At 41.1% G+C, this 19085-nt stretch overlaps 1 protein-coding gene across 20 annotated transcripts in view; it reads left to right on the top strand.

Moving 5' to 3' along the window:
* TBC1D5 (TBC1 domain family member 5) overlaps window positions 1–19085 on the top strand; it is a 530543-nt gene that overhangs the window by 451319 nt on the left and 60139 nt on the right. For 18 of the 20 annotated variants that reach the window (XM_082392668.1, XM_082392665.1, XM_082392670.1 and 15 more), the window contains 2 exons: window positions 8130–8377; window positions 12428–12493. In XM_082392668.1, the coding sequence (XP_082248794.1) occupies window positions 8130–8377; window positions 12428–12493 (314 nt within the window). The remainder of the gene's footprint in view (window positions 1–8129; window positions 8378–12427; window positions 12494–19085) is intronic. The other 2 variants (XM_082392673.1, XM_082392676.1) reach the window with 1 other exon arrangement.

Genomic DNA, 19085 nt, shown 5'->3' with positions numbered 1-19085 from the left:
TGTCTTTCATTGAAGCAAATTCGATACACTCAACCTTAAAGGTAAAGAATTAAGAAAGTTGGAAACCAATTCATTTTATAGAATTTGAGACCTTCAGCTTAGAGAATTTGTGAGAAGTACCTCATGAACGTTAGCTCAAATGTTAGAATCATTTGGAAAAGTATTGTTTTGCAACCATGACAACTGTTTTAAATTTCCAAATAAAAGATAGATGTATATAATAAGCATTCTGAAAGAGGGAAATATGAATCATAATCCATTCAGGGTACGTCAATAATGACAGACTAGAAAATTACAGAGATGCAAAGAGAATATTTTTTCTGTCCAAAAACCAAAGTCACATATTTATATTTACTTTTTCCAGCTACTCCTTGCACTTAAGAAGATAATTTTAAAGTAAGTTATATGTTTTTATGATGGAAAAAAGCATAGGTAGGGTGAGGTGAGAGTATGATAGAAAGAAAAGGAGATTTTGATGGAAGCAAAAGGAAAAGAATAGAGCAAAAAGGCCTCAGAGGGAAGATGAACCTAGAGGAGGAAGGAGAGGCAAAAAGAACAGAATAGAAACTGAGGGTGGAAATAAGGAGGCAGGGCAGACAGGTAGGCCCCTGAGTTTGAGATGGGTTTGGACAGCACCCCTCAAGGGCCCACACTATCATTCAGGCCTCTTTTTGGTCCTGTAATCTTAGCAGGATAGTGAATGTGATGGTCGAAGCCATTTGGCTCAGCTGATCACAGGCTGTCAGAGTCAGAAGGGGCTTTCACTGAACCCTGCCTCTCACCCATGCCAGGGCCAGGGAGCCTGTGTGTCTGAAAATGATTTTCTAATCTCTACTTACACAGTTCCAGAAACGGAGCTCTTACTATTTTAAATTGAGCCTGTGAAGCCACTAGAAAGGATTTCCTGTGTCATAGCCTTTTGTCTTCTGTTACTCTCTGTAACTTTTGTAAACTTATTTTTTAAAGCCACGCGAAGAAGCGCTGCTTTCCCTCATGGCAGCTCTCACAGTATTGGAGGACTTGCTTCCCTGCTTTTTTAGCCATTTCTCTTCCAGCGTAATTTTCATACCTCCCTACTGTTCTGCTCCATTTTATAGACACAAAATTCAGTTCTGCCAGAAATTAATGCATCACCAAAACAGTCTGCCATGATTGTACAGTTAGTTACCTCCTGCAGTGTAGACAGTCAGCTAGTATTTCTAGCCACATATTATATTTACTATTAAAGGAAAATGTGTTTCCTATAAGAAGATAATATATACTTACTATATATAGGTACCATATTTACTTTTGAGGGATAATTTCGCAGGGTACAGAATTCTAGGTTGGTGGTTTTTTCTCTCAACACTTTACATATTCACTGCACTCTCTTCCTGCATACGTGGTTTCTGAGGATAATTAGAATGTGGTTCTTATTTTTGCTCCTCTATAGGTAAGCTGTTTTTTTTCCTCTGGCTTCTTTCAGGATTTTTTTTTTTTCTGTGATTTTCCATAGTTTAAAAATGATATGACTAAGTATAGTTGATTTTTGGCAATTTTTTTGCCTGGTGTTTTCTGAGCTTCCTGGATCTTTGGTTTGTTGTCTGACATTAATTTGGGAAATTCTCAGTCATTGTTGTTTCAAATATTTCTTCTGTTCCTTTCTCTCTTTCTTCTCCTTCTGGTGTTCCCATTATGTGAATGTTACATCTTTTAGGGTTGTCCCACAGTTCTTGGATATTCTGTTCTGCTTTTTCTGTCTTTTCTGTTTGCTTGGGGAGTTTCTATTGAAATATCCTCAACCTCAGAGATTCTTTCCTCAGCCATGTCCATCAATAATATCCCATCAAAGACATTCTTTGTTTATGTTACAGTATTTTTGATCTCTGTCATTTCTTTTTTTTTTTCTTAGAATTTCCTCCTCTCTGCTTATATTTCCTATCTGTTCTTGCATGCTGTATACTTTATTCCTTAGAGTCTTTAGCATTTTAATTATAGTGATTTTAAATTTCCAGTTTGATAATTCCAACATCCCTGCTATATCTGAGTCTGGTTCTGAAGCTTGGTCGCTCTCTCTCTTCAAACTATGCTTTTTGCTTTTTTAGTACGTCTTTTAATTTTTTTTTTTTTTTTTTTATCGTTGGACACGTTGTACTGGGTAAAAGGAACTCCAGAAATAGGCCTTTAGTAATGTGGTGATAAGGTGTGGAGGAAAGGAAGCATTCTATGGTCCTATGATTAGGTCTTAGTCTTTTAGTGAGCCTGGGCTTCCAGACTGTGAACTTGACACATGCCTCTCAGCTGCAGCCCCCACCAACGTCGGGTGGAACAGGATGGCTAGAGGGGACTGTGCTTGGGTACTTGCCTTCCCCCAGGTCAGTTAGGCTCGGCAAAAAACCCTGTAGCTTGGACTCTGGTTAAATATTTCTCCTGAGGGCAGACCGTTTGAGAAGAACAAGATGCTCTGGTGTATTTCAAATCGTTCCTTTTCCTTCCTCTACCCCTGCCAGAAGCACAATTTTTCTCCCATATTTACCATGAGAACCTGGTAGAGCTCCAGGAGGTAAAACTCGCTGAAGTTTGGGCTGCCCCTCCACCCTCCTGACTGGGTCCCCTTGGAGATTTTAACTCTCAAGTTTGTCCACACTGAGCTTCTAGCAATTCAGTCACAGTTCCAATTTCCCTACCCCAGCACTGGTTCCTGTGGGTTTCTGCTCTGGTAGGTCGTGATCCTCTGTATTCACTCGTCACTCTCTCCAATCTGGGGGACAGCAGTTTGCCCTTTGACCTCACTTCTCTTATGGATCTAAGAAAAAAATGTTGATTTTTTTTTTTCAGTTCAGCTTTTTACTTGTTAGGACAGCAGTTTGCCCTTTGACCTCACTTCTCTTACGAATCTAAGAAAAAATGTTGATTTTTTTTTCAGTTTGTTCAGCTTTTTACTTGTTAGGACAGTGTAAAGACTTCCAAGCCTTTTACACACTGGTCTGGAAACCCAGAAGTTCACTCGTCTAGAATTAATACAGCCCAAGAATCTTATTTTTCTCCTGCAACATCATTATGGGCTCAGATTAGCCTTGTAGACCAGACCAAAACATTCATGTTTGAGAGCTTGACTTTTTTTTTTTTTTAATATGAACTCACGTTAATCCATGCCTCCCTATTCTATCTGTAATGAGCAGTTGTCAAAAGTTTTAACCTAAGTGCATAAGCTTTTATTTATCTTCATTAAATTTTATCTGTTTCATTTATTGCTCATGCTACCCTGTTGAGACTATTTTAAATTTTGATTATTTTATCTGATGTATTGGGTACCTCTGCAGCTTTTGGTCTAAAATTCATAAGCCCATGTTCTCTTTCTTCAAGTCTTAAAACTATAGGATATTCTATCTCAAAGGGACACAAAATATCATATAACTCAGCCCCCATGGTTTAAAGATAAGGAAACTAAGGTCCAGACAACAGGCTAAATAACTCTTCCAAGTTACGTAACTCAGTGACAGAAGATTATGACCTTAAAAAAAAAGGACTGGTGAGGAGGTCTGTGAACCAAGTCTGAGACACATGTCACCAGAGGGGTGCTAGAACATTCAGCGGTACACGTGAGGTACAGTTGTTCAGCTGTAACTAAGTGTGTATTACCCTCCATTATATCCACTGCACCTTGATAAAATCCAGCAGAGGTCAACGCTTCAGATAAGAAACAAAGTTGTCTTAGAATGATTTTTTTTTAGTGAACGAGACTGGCTACTTGTAATAAACTCAACCATTTCCAAGTAATTAGTAAAAATATTTGTATAAACCAGTCTATTTTACAGTTTGGTTTCCACAGTCCTTTTGAAAAATCAGAATATTTCCCCACTTCCATTCTTCTGATATTTCTATTTTTATTTAATAAAACAAAATGAGTAATATACTTAAGACAAACCCAACTGTCTAAAATTTTAAATGTATCTAAATAACAATTGAATCAACAGACTTATTTGAAAATGTGGGGAAAAATCTTTGATGCAATTGCTTTATTTTTTTAAAATATTTATTTATTTTATTTATTTACTGGGTTGTGCTGGGTCTTAGTTGCAGCAGGCGGGCTCCTTAGTTGCAGCTCACAGGCTCCTTAGTTGTGGCTCACCGGCTCCATAGTTGTGGCATGCGAACTCTTAGTTGCGGCATGCATGTGGGATCATGCAGGGGCCCCCTGCATTGGGAGCGAGGAGTCTTAACCACTATACCATCGGGGAAGTCCCGATGCTATTGCTTTAGTCAGGTGCAAATGTGCAGCTTTAAATGCATGCTTTTATTGGGAAAAAGAGAAAATGAATAAGTGAATGAATGGATGAATGAATGAATGAACCAAGCATTCAACCTTTGGGAATATAGATAAAATAATTAAAAATGAGTTGAAAACTCATTATTTGACAGAAATATAAACAAGCATCTAACAACATTTTATTGCAAGAGGAGTGAAATAAACAAATATTAGATACTTAATATTAGACTTGAAAGAAATCTGTAGGTAAGAAGGAAATAAATCAAGGTGGTGAAAAGATTTGGATACCAGGAAAGGAAAGAAGGTTGTGGAGAATTTTTACAGAGGCGATAATTTTTTTTTTTAAAGCTTTGGAAAGGTTTTAGAAGTTGAACGAGAGCAGCTCATGATCCTGGCAGTTAAGAAGGCATTGGAGACCCTAGAAGCTCTTTCAGTAAATAGAGTGTGGGTTAGAAAGCCAGGCTACAAGAGATCAAGTTGGTAGGAAGAGGGTAGAAGAGGCAGCAAGAGTCACCCACCTTCAGAATTTCAGAAACTGTACAAAAAGGGCCCAAGAGTGAAGCCAGGTTGGGTTCTGGTGCAGGTGTTTCGAAGGATTCATGGATCTTCAGGAAGCTGCCTCTGTTGCTGCTGATTTAACCCACTGAAGAAGGCTGCGCTAAAAGAAAGTTCTTGGCACAATTTCCAAACAATCCCTCCTAGATGGTACTGTTTTTAATAATAGTATGTAGTGTAGACAACAGTAACGAAAGACTTTGATTACACAGAGCCAGTTGCTCATTAGATTTGGTGTTCAATGTCTTGTTAACGCCAAAGCCCCCTTAGCATCTCTTTTAACACTATTTACACGTTGCCCCCATCTTTAATCCAATCCAGTCCGGTCCTCACTGTCCGTCAGGTCTCTTGACAACTGCATTAATTTTCATTAATTTAGCACACGTGACTTAACAGCCAATAATAATTGTTGTAGAATGTTTAGTATGTCTTGTGAAGACCGCTGCTGCTAATATTTAAGATCTCTCTTAGCTAACTTTGTCATAAAAGCTGTCATGCCTGAAACACAAACAGTGGGCCGCATGCTTAGCAGGCTTGCCCTAGAAGTGCATGGGTTATAATTGTTTCTATCTGAAAGTACAGCCACCTTCAGTAGTTGTTTTCAAAACTCTTCTTATTCTTCTGGAAGCACGGGTAGTGGATGAGGGGAAACTTGGTTGAAAACAAAAAACGTTCAAAAAAGGAAAACAGTGCTCATCCTCTTTCAAGAGCTATTCAGATGAAAAATGGCTCGGCATGAGCTCGATCTGTATGTTTTTCATGGTTTTTAGTAGTAATGAAGATGCCTTAACCACAGTCTCTTGATAATGCTCTAGCACTTTCTTAGTACTTTTATCAACGTATGAATTTTAGAACTGGCAATATGGGAATTTGACTAGTACATTTTTGTTTATAAAAAAGGGTAACAACATTATAACTTCTTCATATCCGTGAATTATGAGCCTTGACTTGCATACAAGCGCAACTAAAATGCAGTGGAACTTCAGCATCCTAATAACTCTTCTTTCCACTGTGACTCGCGAGCAAGGGGGACGCACGCAGGCTGCTGAGTGCACTGCAGTGCCAGAGGTGAACGCCTTCTGAGTCCAGAATTTATGAGTCCTTTACATGTCATTCATTCTTTTTCTCAATAAACATGTATTGAGCGCCTTCTCTGTTGCCAAGCTGTAGTGTCTATACATTGAGAGGTCTCTACTTCCTTAGGAAGCGTATAAAAATTGGAAGTAAGTGGTGCATCATCACTATATATCCTCATCTCCATTAGGAAACATTATTCTCAATAATTTTTGGAAGGACATTAAAATAGCTTTGTTCTTTAAAGATGAAATGATGCAAAACGAACCATTTGAAAAAGGATTTTTTTTCACATTTCATGCGTTATAAATGAATAGCTCTTTTCTTTTATAAAGCAAATTCCAGGTTTTAAATTTGATTTGTCCAATCTCTGAAGCAATATAAGTTTCCCATACCTAGCCCATAATATTAGCTAGGACCGTTAAGACTTTATGGAAGGAGGAAGCATAGCGTTCTTTGCTTTTTATTACAGAACTCCGGATCAGTTCTGTTTTAGCGCCCTATCTAGTAATGGCAAGGATACAGCTGTCATATAAAAAGTAGGAGAATTACCATGTAAGTGCTGCAAGGTAGATCTGAGAGGAGGAAATGATGGCAAAATTGAAGGTAACTAAAATCATAACAAGTGGATCCCTCAAACTTGATTTTCAGTTTCCTACTTTTATGAAAAAGAAGCTAAATGCGAGAAAACAAGCTTCTATTAATGATTGGGCAGTAAAAATGCAAACTTTGATATTGACATGGTCAACCTCCTACAACTAAAATAATTTATAATCATAACTGGTCTTTCACATAATAGCCCTGAGATACTTCAAGATGATGAATCATTTGGGAAGTAATCATTCATTTTAGCAAATGTTGACTTGGTGTCCTCTATCTGCCAGACAGAGCACAGGTGCTGGCAAACCCTGGTTACCGAGAGAGGACCTGTCTGAGAGGGAGGGGGGAGTGGAGGGGAGTTGACTGCTGCTGAGACGTGGCGCAAAGTAAGGATGGACCTTCGCTCTGCGGAGTCATTGGTGACCTCGAGGGGTGGTTTCAGAGCGATGGCAGGGAGGCCACAGCCAAACCTTGGTGGGCCAGGACTGGAGAAGCACAAGTAGCACATTAAGACACTGCTGAAAAGACGTGTTGTGAGGAGGGAAAGAAGTAGGATGGCAACCAGGAAGGAATGAGGGTTCAAAGGAGAAGTTGGGAGACACGCTTGCGCGCGCGCACACACACACACCACGGTTGTGTGCTAATGGGAAAGATATGGTAGAAAGGGGGAGATGGTGATGCAGGAGAGCAAGATCCAGGAGCAACAGTCTCCAAAGTTCAGAGCAGATGGGATCTCCCCGCACGTGGGGAGGCGGGCCGTGGCCAGGAGCAAGGGACGCTTCCTCCATGGTAATAGGTGAAAAGGCTTAGACCACAGGTAGACGCAGCTGCCTTTTAACAAATGTTTCTAGAACACCTGTTATGTTCTAGGCAACTGGCAACATGGCAGAGAGACCGAAGTCCTGTCTCCATGAAACTTTTATTCCAGTGGTGGATGGGGGAGGTAGACAGATCATAGCCAAATAGGTAAAATATGTAGTATGTCAGGTGATGCAAAGCGCTATCAGGAAAAGTAAAGCAGGGACGTGGGGAAGGAGGATACGGAACGCGGGGGCGGTAGTGTGGGGTGAGGGTGGACTCAATTCTCGTGGACCAGAGCCCTTGATGTACTTCTATGAACTGACTTCGTGGCTCTCAGACACATTTATTTTTCAAAGTCAGATTATATATGGCCTTGTTCCCACAGGCCAGAGTTTGTGGGAAATCTATTCTCAGCCTGGCTTCCCAGGTGCCCCCTTCTGTGGGTTACCCCAGACTCACCCAGCCCTGCACCTCTCCTTCAGAGTCCTCATCACAGGTTTTAGTCATACATCTATTTATGTGCTTATGTGATGAATGTGTTTTCTAGAACCTCCAGGAGGGAAACTATGTCAGTTTTGGACAGTTGCAGTGTTGGCCATAATGGGCCCTGTTTGTTGAATGAATGAATGAATGAAAAGTAAAAAAGACAATTTTCCATAAGCCACATCTTTAAGAATCTTGTTGTTTTATTATTCTGTGGTCACTTTGAAATTATCACGCCTCACTTCGTGTAGCTGATCTAGACCTTTTTCAAAGCAGGTAAGGTATGTTTTTATATCAACAGAGCATGTGAAACAGAGTTGTCCTCTAAGTTAAACGATGACTCTCCACCTAATTTGATTTTTTACAGGACCAGTGCCAAAGGTGCTCCCCTGAATATAAATAAGGTCTCCACTAGCCTGATGAATTTTGGAAGAAAGTTGATTTCTCCGGCAACGGCCCCGTGCGGTGCGGATGGCCCAGTACCGGGAGGCAGTGGCGGTACCTCCTCCCCGGCTGTGGTTCCCCCCAGGACCCTAGCAGAGGCCCCCAAGCATCCTCTGCAGCAGCAGCAGAGGCTGATGAAATCGGAAAGCATGCCAGTGCAGCTGAACAAAGGTAAGGGAGAATACTAGTTAACCTAGAGGAAACACTCCCAGGGTAGCCTGGGATTTCCTCACCTGCCTATGAGGGATCACCGTCCTAGAAAGAGAAATTAGTGTAAGACTTAATTTTTAAAAATCTGTTATAGTAGGTCCTTCTTAAATGGCAATATCAGATACTATATTGTTCTTAAGAAGGTTTTATGAGGTAATTTGTTAAAGTACGTTTTTTAACATCTGTACCTTAGTATACTTGCATTTGTGTCCTGGTGATGCCCGCAGAGTATGGCGTGAACTATCACAGCACGGAACTTGAGGTCAGTTGACCGAGATCTCTGCTAGCTTTGTATAGTGATGCTTCTGGCTAGAAGAGCATCTGAAATGGGAAGGTCTGGTACCCTGGGCTCTGCTAGTCACGGCATTTGTCCGTGCAGTTGGTTTGGAGGAAGCGGGTCACCAGGCTTGCAGTCCCTCTTCCAGCTGCTTTACCTCCAAGGAATACAAACTAGAGCCCAAAGCGGGGAAGAGGCCAAACAGAATATCTCAGGCAGCAGAGTCAGTGTCTGAGTCCCTGCACTGAGAGAACCAGAGGACGTGAGAGCCGGATCTCTCAGCTGACGAGTGTGCACTGCTGCTGGGAGCGCCGTCAGCGGCTCTCCTGCTGCTGGGACTCAGGTACGCTCCTTTCCATTTCAGGGCCTTTCCAGCGCTTCACTGCCTCCGGTGTTTGGTTCATAAGGGAGCCCTTCAGGTTCTTACTCAGAACCTTTTTCTCTTATTTTCTACTTATTTCCAAAGACATATGAATTAAGTACCCCTACTCGTAGCCAATGAGAAACAGCCACACTTATTTTTAGTGATGGGACTCTGCTATCTATACTATGGAAGCAAGAAATAGTAGCACGATGGCAGAAAATCTACAAAAATCAATCCTAAGGCCTCACAAAGCATAGTGTCTGTGGCCAGTTAGTGTCAGAGCAAATACCCTCCTGACCCCTGCCTCATCTGTGTCTTAAAGGTGTCCCTGGATCATAGCCAAGTTCAGTAACAGGTGTTGACAATAACAATAGTAATATTGAATCAGTAAGAAGACCTTAAACCATGTTCCATATACTCTGTTTAAGAAGGTTGCATCCAAAATTATTTAAAAAATTAAATTATTGGCATTTAAACTGGTAAAAACTTAAGTTAAATGGACTCTTCTCCAATGATAGAAAATAATGAGTTATTCAATAATGAGTGTGTGTTCTCTTCTGTTAGTTTCATCATATTATCTATCATTGCCTATATGAAGTATTAGACTTTATATAATTAGTATTTAAATTTCTATTAGAATATTCCGTTTACCTTACATACGAATATCTCTTTTAAAATTACATTCTTCTGTTTTTAATGTAGAGCTATCACACATGATTTAAAGAATAGGAGACTTCAGACCATTAACATATTGTAAATGTATTTTAATGCCAAGAGACATGCCCACTTCCAGGATGGAAATGAATGTTATTTTATATATTTCTTAATTGTACTGTTTTACTCTTCTAAACAAATATGATTTCAATATTGCTTTGATAACAAGCTGTAGTCAATAGTAATTCTAACTGATGGCAGCAAGTGAGTCAGAGAATCTCTTAATGCCGTTAAATTTTCTGAGGAACCAAGCCAAATGACTATAGAAATATAAAGTTGTGTCTCTAAGGAAATGTCAAGTATTAATATCGCAGTGAGTGAGAAAGGAAGCGCATGAGGATGGAACAATTGATGAAAACTAAGTCTCCAGTTATAAGGAAACAACAGAGCGCTTAAGCAGAGTATTTGGAACATGAACATCGCTGGGGCATTTTGTAACTGATCCCTGTGCTGAACGAAAGTGGTCTTGTTTGGCAACTCTCCTTTTTATTTCTGGTTTGTTCTTTTCATGTCAGCCTACAAAAAGCTTGTCTACCTTCATATTAAAGGTATATCGTCCTGCTAATGCCCCTCCCTGCATGAAGTTTTGAATAAAATGGAGTAAAAGGAAGGAGAAAGGTTTATACCAGGAGAAGCGAGGGTAGGTTGATCCCCTTCCTTCATTCACTCTCCAGTGAACCACGGCTCTCCAGTGAACCACGGGCAGAATCCTGAAGCTTTCAGACCCTTTTCCTCACCCGGAAATAAGAGGTTTGGGCTGATCCCTGGGGAGCCTCCCAGCTTCAGAAATCTGCGGTTCCTGTGGTAAAAGATACCAACATCGGTTGTTTATGCTGGTGTTTCCCACAAGTGTCCTGCTGTGCTGTGACACTGACAAATCTGCAGGTGTGTCACCTGGCCCCGGCAATGAGCGAGCAAGTGTTTACCCTTTCAGAAGGCATGTGTTGGAATAGGACTTCTGACTGTCTCCGAACAGGGTCATCTACTTAGTGCCTTTTCAGTGTGCTCTGCTGGAAAATTTGAAAGTTGTTTTGAAAAGTGGTTGTTTACACAGCTGGAAATCCTTATGGCTTTCATAAGTTAGTTAACTCTCGATTACCTGTGATTGTGTAGGGGAAGAGTTCTACGGAAAAGCCAACATTCATGTATCTGTCGCTTGAAATGCCTTTTGCTGTTGGCGTCTCTGTTGGGGCCGGGGTCCTGAAGGGAGGAGGGAGCACAGATGGTCCTCCATCATTTTCCTGGTGGCATCCAATATTAAAATTAGTCTCAATCTCTAAATATACATTAATAGGTGATCCAGAAGCAGCAGAGTGAAATGGGTAGCAAGCACAGAATTGAAAATTTTCAGATGTACAGAAAATGAGGCACACCATTGACCAGTGAATAGAGAGGTAACTATATTAGGAAAATTCAGGACCTGAGAAGTTCCACTAAAAGTTGTTTATCACTTGTTTGGCATATGTACCGATTTATAGATTTTATTTCAGCTATAGGAGAATATAAATGCATGTACCGTTAATTGATAGGAATGGTCTAATGACAACCCAGTAATTTCCAGATGAGCTGGCTGTGCTGTAAATCATAATGGTAGCAAGTGGTCAAGGCACGGAGGGTTGTTATATAATTCAAAACTTGATTCTTTTTACTAGTGTGTAAAAGCTACAGGGAAAGCAGATCTGTTAATCATACATTATCATACATAGAAAATATGGTGCCTTTTAAGAAGGCTTGTTTTTCAGCTCGTTAATCTCAAAATAGCATGGGGCTTCAGATGCTGATCTATTCAGGGGATGATTCTGTCCACAGGGACTGTGCTTCATACTTGTCATCCAGGAAGGAAATCAAAGAACCAAAAAAATCTTCCTTCTCAGTGGTCGTGTACCTCAAGTGCTTCACAGTATTTCCTTTTCCTTTCTTTCCTGCATTTTTTAAATGTACTCCCTTCCCCCCACCCCCCTTTTCCTCTGTTTTTTGAATTTGAACACTTCTTTATTTTAAGCATTTACTGCAGGTCCAATTTGTAAATGAAATCTCGCCTATAATAAGTATATCAAGTTTAAAGGGTATGCAGTTCACAGGTTTATTTTTACATGTTGACATTTATAAGTGCATGTGGTAACTTATGAAATCTTTTCAATACTTAATATGAAATTAGAACTTGTTTAGGTCTTTATCTTATCACTGAAGAAATTGGTTTCAAGTTTAGTTAAAAATAAATTTTGTCTGTTGCAGGAGGAAATCAATTTCAGAAGAATGTTGACTTCTTAATAAAGGCATATAACTTACTTTGGGATAAAGATTTTTTTTAAAAAATAAGAAAATATAAAATCATGCTGTTATTTGTAGCATAATGAAATCTGCTCAGCCAAGTCTTTTGATGGCTAAAATTTCCTATACTTTAGACTAGTAGAAACTTGTTTTTTTCCTTAACAAAAACAGGCACAAAAGCTTTTTAGGAAACACTTTTTAAAAATCAGTTCCTTTAAAAAATATTTTATGTTAATTTTTCTAAGATTGTGTTGTATTTTCTGTTTGACTGTGCTTTTAGTAATTAGGTTGATAAGTAAAAGTATTCCAGCATTAAATATGAAAGAAAAGTTGATTTTTTTTTTCTTCTTTATGAAATCTAATTATTTTTTCTTATGAAATCCAGGCGATGTAGTTACAGGAAGCGATGCTCAGGTTTCTGTTCCTGTCCAGACCCTAACTGACCTCCCAGGTATAGTTACCATGGCAATGCAGTATCTCTTTGCCTGCAGTACTATCATTGCCTCTTCCCAAGCTCCATTTTCCTTTTTGCCCACCTTCCATTCATGCTGTTTATCAGTTCACTCCATTGTTCAGCCACTGAGTGGCACTGTTGTTAAGAACAAAAGTCCCCTCTCATGTCATATCGTGCTGATGCCAAATCCGGTTAAGATGTGGGTTTTTTATCAAGTTTGCACCAGCTTCTTTCCTTGCCGAAATATGGTCACTCTAGATTTTGTGATTATTTTACCACCACGTTTTATTTGGCAGCTCACGCTGAAGTGTTCTTTCAGTTGTGCATAGGTGCTCTGTGACAGGATTTGACAAATTAGTTCTGAGGTTAAGACATTTTAGATGCTGTGTGTATGCATATTATTGTATGTATTAGCCAGAGGTACTTATTATATTTTAGCTAAAAGAATTACAACTTGATTCTGAAATACGTTTTTAAGTACAGGCTTTGTACTATGAATCATATTAACAGAATTAAATTTCAGTGTGACAAATCTCTATGTAGAGTCATTGGCAATGATTTAAAATAAAAAGATAATAGTTAAATATCATAACTGTGTGTTCAAAATCTAGAACAAGTTTATTTAAGAAATACAGAATAATAGTAATCCATATTCAGCAGCTCCTGTGGAATTTAGAAACATATAAATATTTAAAGTTGCTGCATTCATCTTTTATTATATAATCTTTTAGATTAAAAATATGCTTTGTTTTAATACAGAGAGGAATTCTGTATTAAATGGAAGCCTAGACTAACTTTAAGAATCCTCCATTCAAATTCAGACAAAAAAGATAGCCGTATTAATTGAAATTCCTATCAAATTCTTCCTTAATTTAAAATATCCACACAGTACAATCATGCTACTAGTATTAAAATACTGTTCTAATAATGATATGTCTCCATAATATCTGTGCTTTTTAATAAATTAACAGAAAACAATATATTGTGATTAGGAGATCAGTGGTGTGTTGACTTAACATCTTAAAAAACATACTGTGGCACAGAGGGGTGTGATCTTACTTCTATATATAGTTCTGTGTTTCACAGGTACTGTTTCTGGCTGTGTTCTGGTAAGTGAACCAGCTGACCTTTAGGGCTTTTCAAGCTCAGGGATTCTGTGAAAAGCTGCTGTTTACTCTGCTTGGTGTCTGTGGAGTGATCTGTATAACAAAGGGGTGCAGTAGCATGGCCAGTAGAAGAGGCAGATCACCTCCAGATGACTTCTCTTTAGCTTTGTCAGTTATTGCGCTTAGATGAATATTGATGTGATCTTCTGATACGGTGAGGATTCGTAGAACTTAAATTTGTTTCCTAAAATTAAAATCTGAGCCCCCCAGGCAACTTCGTTTTTGGCCTCGCCACGTGGCTCACGGGATCTTAGTTCCTCGACCAGGGATCAACTCGGGCCCTTGGCACTGAAAGCGCGGAGTCCTAACCACTGGACTGCCAGGGAATTCCCCCCAGGCAACTTTTTAACCAGAGTTTTGTTATCCCAAAGTGAGTTCGCCTGCAGAGTATTCCTCTGGGTATTGAAGCCTGATCATTTTATTTATACCTGTGGAAAGAGAAAGCTGAAGGCTGGCTTGTCTGTTCTGGCTTCTGCTTTTATGCTACTGCTCAGTCCATGTTTTCCTGCAGACCAGAGCCACGTGAACAGTGTCGCTTTTTAAATAGACGCTTAAAGAAGGAGGTTGTATCATTTTGTTCAAATAACTTGTGTTGTAGAAGTAGAATCATCTCATTCACTTATTCAACCAGTGTTCATTGAGTGCCTACTGTGTGCCGAGCTCTGTTTTCATCAGTCCCTTGGGCTTCCCTCCAGCTTCACCAGGCTGCTAGGGCATCCCCGGTGCTTTAGATGACCCAGCAAGCCCTCATGATCAGGAACCAGCTCCTTTTCCGATACCCTATTCTAAATTACCCTGCCTGCCCTGCTCCAACAGAGACTGTATCAGTCTGACAGGGAAGAGTCCAGTGGCTTAATGAGACATGAGGCCAGATAAAGAGCTTCCAATCTGTGATGAGACAGTAGGATGATACCTACCCGGATTTGGAGAAGTCACAGTGTGTTTCCCTCAACACACTTCCTGCAGAGTGTCAGAAAGCAAGGGGAAGCAGAAGTAAACCAAAATAGTCAGTGGTGGCAACAAAAAACTTTCTAACAATCTCTGCTTGTTAGGGTCAGTAATATTGGAAATTGGAGAACCTCATCAGACGTGCTAAACCCACAAGAGTAGATATACTTTTCATTTCAGGGAAATAAAACTAACATTTAGACTTCCCAAGTGTCTTTTTTCAAAGCAGTGGAGCAAATTTCAAGACATTAAGTAAATATCAATATTTTCAATGATTCTTTGATTGTAGATAGTCTCTTCTTCCCATGCGGTTTCATATCTGTATCTTTGCCTTTTAACACACAGTAATTATACAGGTTTTAATTTTTTGAAGAAAATTCTGAATATAAAGTGAGATCTCACAATTTAGGTCAATAAATAATATTTGGAAAATTGTTGGAAAGTTCCATTTTATATTTCTCAGTGTAGGTTGCAATCATAAAAAAATGTGCCACAGGACAGTTCACTTTTGGCAACTCAAAGAGTTTCTTCAAAATTATTTTTGGAAATGGCACGTCTACCCCCAGGAACTTTTTTCGAGAGATACTTAGGAATTATTAATTCATAAACTAAAAAACTTTAAAATATGGGGAGATAGACACACGCATATACACAGACATTACTTCTAAAGAGAATTTAGAATTTCCAACAACAGAAGTATATAAGTATTATCACATAATGGACCCTTAGGAAAGAAATTTAGATTTCTTAAGTTATTGCCATAGGCAATGTTAAAATTTGTATTCGTGTATATGTATTTATGTTACTAACATGGATGTATAGATATCATAGATATCATTATATAACATTTATCAGGTTGGTTTTTTTTTTCTTTTCCATTATGGTTTATCACAGGATATTGAATATATGTAGCTCCCTGTGCTATACAGTAGGACCTTGTGTTTCTCCATTACATGTATAATGGTTTGCATCTGCTAATCCCACACTCCTGGTCCATCCTTCCCCTCCCCTCCCCACACCTTGGCAACCACAAGTCTGTTCTCTATGTCTGTGAGTCTGTTTCTGTTTCTTAGATAACTTCATTTGTGTCGTATTTTAGATTCCACATATAAGTGATAATCATATGGTATTTGTCTTTCTCTTTCTGACTTACTTTGCTTAGTATAGTCATCTCTCTAGGTCCATCCATGTTGCTGCAAATGGCACTATTTCGTTCTTTTTTATGGCTGAGAGATATTCCATTATATGTATGTACCACATCTTCTTTATCCATTTATCTGTTGATGGACATTCAGGTGGTTTCCATGTCTTGGCTATTGTGCATTGTGCTGTTATGAACATAGGGGTGCATGTATCAGGTTGCTTTTTTAAATAAAAAAGGTTGAGAAAGATCAAAAATCTCCCTGTCCAGATAACCACTGTTGACATTCTTAAGGTAAAACTGAAGTACATACAATATTAGACAATCCCCAACTAATTAACGGCATTACATGGGAAATAAAACAACCCCCTTTTCTCCTCCCACTTCTTTCTGCCAGCCCATTTCACTAAGGGTATCCACTGTTAAGTTTCTTATAATGCCTTGTAGGAAAAAAAAAAAAATAGATTTTAAACTGAGAGACAACATGCGAGTCACATTAATGTGTTAACAGCTCGTGCCTGGAGATGACTTCACTCTGGACCTTCACGATGAAAACACTAACAGAAAAGTCCCAGTGCAGGTGACAAGCAGCAAATGGGTAGAACAAAGAAGAGGGAGGTCAAATCAACTCGAGCAGGACATGGTGACAACAGGACAGAGAGCTGCTGCTGCCCGCAAGGATGAGGGAGGAGACTACAGAGCCAGAAGGTTATCTTGGTAGATGACCCGGTACTGCTCCCTCTGGGTGTTGTTGAGACATGATAGTCCTGAAGCAGAACAAGTAGTTCCATTATGTTCTGAACAATTGCAGAGAAGTACAGAACATGTAAAACAAATATGGGGACGCATCAGTTAGCTAGAAAACGCCTCTTTTCCAACAAACACTTACTCCAACAAACATTGAATAAATGAGTTGTTTTTGGATTGAGAACAAGGTCAGAATTTGCCCTTTGCTATCCAAAGACCTCATTCCACTTTTCTTTAATTCGAAGTCACATTTACTGCAGCCCTTTGTAGGGGAGCAGGCTGGTGCATCTTTGCCCAGCCCGGGCTCAGGAGTCAGGCCTGGGTTAGGGTCCTGCTTTCGTCACTGCCTTGCTGGATGACCCAGCGAGGCCACTTCACCGCTCGCCTGTAAAGACAGAGAAAGAGAGCAGCTGCTTCAAGGGCAGTTACCTGTCCCATAGTAAGGGCTCGAGGGCACTACCTACTCGGGGGGTGGTTCTGGTGCTGGCATCATTATGTGTTTTCCTCAGGTACCTCTTTGGTTTCCAGAATCAAATAGATGAACCTACTCAACACCTCTGTCTTTTCTTTGCTTAACAATGTCTTCTGACAATCCAAAACCCTGTGTTTGCACGCCAGCCCTGGATGCGATCAAGCTTGGCCTCTCTGGCCAGGCTAGAACCAGGTCTGTTTCAGGGGCTGCAGGTACAGCCTGCTTCCTTTCCCCTCCTGTGGCACCAAGGTGTATGTTTTTAACGAGTAGACCTGAGCCCTCTTGCTGTCTGTCACTCAGGTCTGTGAGGTACCAAAGTGTCACCAGGCGGGGCCCAGCTACGTCCTGTCTTCTCCGGGTTGCTGAATGACGTCAAGGCGACCCCCTTCCTGTGGCCACAGCACCGGGCTTCCCAAAGGCTTTGCCCTTCCCGCCTCTCTGAGCCAGGCCTCCCACCAGCGACCCCCAGACTTCCTAGCCTCCTGAACGTTTTGCCTTTGGGTGCCCTGTGTCCAGATCCCCCAGCTGGTTTCAGGTTTATGGGGGTTCTGCCCGACTATGTAGGAATACAGCCCAACCCCTGTTCTTGCTTCCCATTGAGTTTAATGAGAGAAAAGTCATGAAAATATTATGCATGAGGCATAGTAGGAACTTAATAAATATTCTTCCCCTTCCTCCTTTCCTCTCTCCCAGCCTCTCTGTGGTCAGGGTCCCCACTGATGCCTGTGAAGCTCGTTCAGTCAACTCAGGCGCTTGACAGATAACCTCCACTGACACGTAGCACGGGGGGCCCGGAAGTTTTATTGAATCTTTCAGAGAAGGACAGAGAGTGAAGGAAAGATTTAATATACCCAGACACGGCCGTATCTAGTCCAAGGAGTCCCTTTGCGCATGTTAGAAAAAGGCACGTCCCTGCAGCTCGCACCAGGGCGTGCATCCGAACCCGCAGGCGCTGCCGGGCGTGGCGTGCGTGGTGGTCCTGGGCTCAGAGCCAGTTAGCCCAGGTCTGCGGGCGGTCACCGGGCAGTGCAGCCCGCGGAAGGACAGCCCAGCAGGAGAGCACTGGCAGGTCTGTGACCAGAGGACTGCCTGTGAACCCGCCTGCTCTGGATTTGGAAGTGCCCAGCGTGCTGGTAATGGTCTGGGTCTGCGCAGCGCGTGGCAGACGCCGGGAGCCGCGCTGAGCCCTTTACACACGCGACCCACCTAGGACACACAGCGCGCGTGAAGTGGATGCCTCCCTTGTGGATGAGAACTGGGCCTGTGGAGGGTCAGTGACTCGTTCGAGGCCGCACAACTAGATACCAGCGGAGCTCAGACTCCAGCGCAGGTGCTGACTCAGCAGGTGTTGGTTTGAGGAATTGTGCTTTGTGTCTCTCAAATCTATCACCCCAGCTTTAGTTGAAGCCTTATAATCTCTTGCATGGGCCAGTGCAGGAGATGCCTCGTTCAGCCAAGCTCCTGTAATCCTTAGGCTACTTTCCTGCCTAACATCTGCAATAACTCCCATCGCTACTGACAAGAGAAAGGCCAAACCCCTTCACATGGGAACAAGCTGCTCTTCTTGGTCTAGCTGGCCCTATTTTTAGAGCCCCACCTTCCCTCTTGCCTCCCTCCCCCTATTTTTAGAGCTGGATGACCAAGAGAGAAAGAAGCTCACATTTGGGGTACCGGCAACTTTTAGAAAGAATTTGATTCCCTCCTCCCCACCCCAGCCCACCCCCGAGAAAACCATTGAAGTAACCATCAAATGAAACAGAAGCACTCTGTTGAACTTAATCCTATTTTGTTTACACTGGTATTGGTGTCATTTTCAATTCCATATGGATGGCAGGAAGTGCTGAAGGATTAATCAGGCTTTGTCTGAGCTCCATGTTCCCAGGAGTCTAACTGCCTCGTAAATACCATGTTTTCTGCCCAAAAATGACCTTCCCTGAGCCATGACCCCCACCACTGCCCACTCCTCAGATTTCAAGATGTAGCTCACAACTCTGATGGCCTGAGACAGGATTGGATGGTCCCTCTTTTGTGCTTCCAGAGTCCCGCTGTTCATACTTCCGTGTTTGCTTTTACCACCTGGGGTTGTAGGTTAGTCAATGCAGGTACAGGTCTGTG

This window comes from Balaenoptera borealis (genome assembly GCF_965194805.1).
Source record: "Balaenoptera borealis genome assembly, chromosome: 5".
Classification (NCBI taxonomy): domain Eukaryota; kingdom Metazoa; phylum Chordata; class Mammalia; order Artiodactyla; family Balaenopteridae; genus Balaenoptera; species Balaenoptera borealis.
The sequence above is the reverse complement of the archived record's forward strand: the minus strand, read 5'-3'. Positions and strand labels throughout refer to the sequence as shown.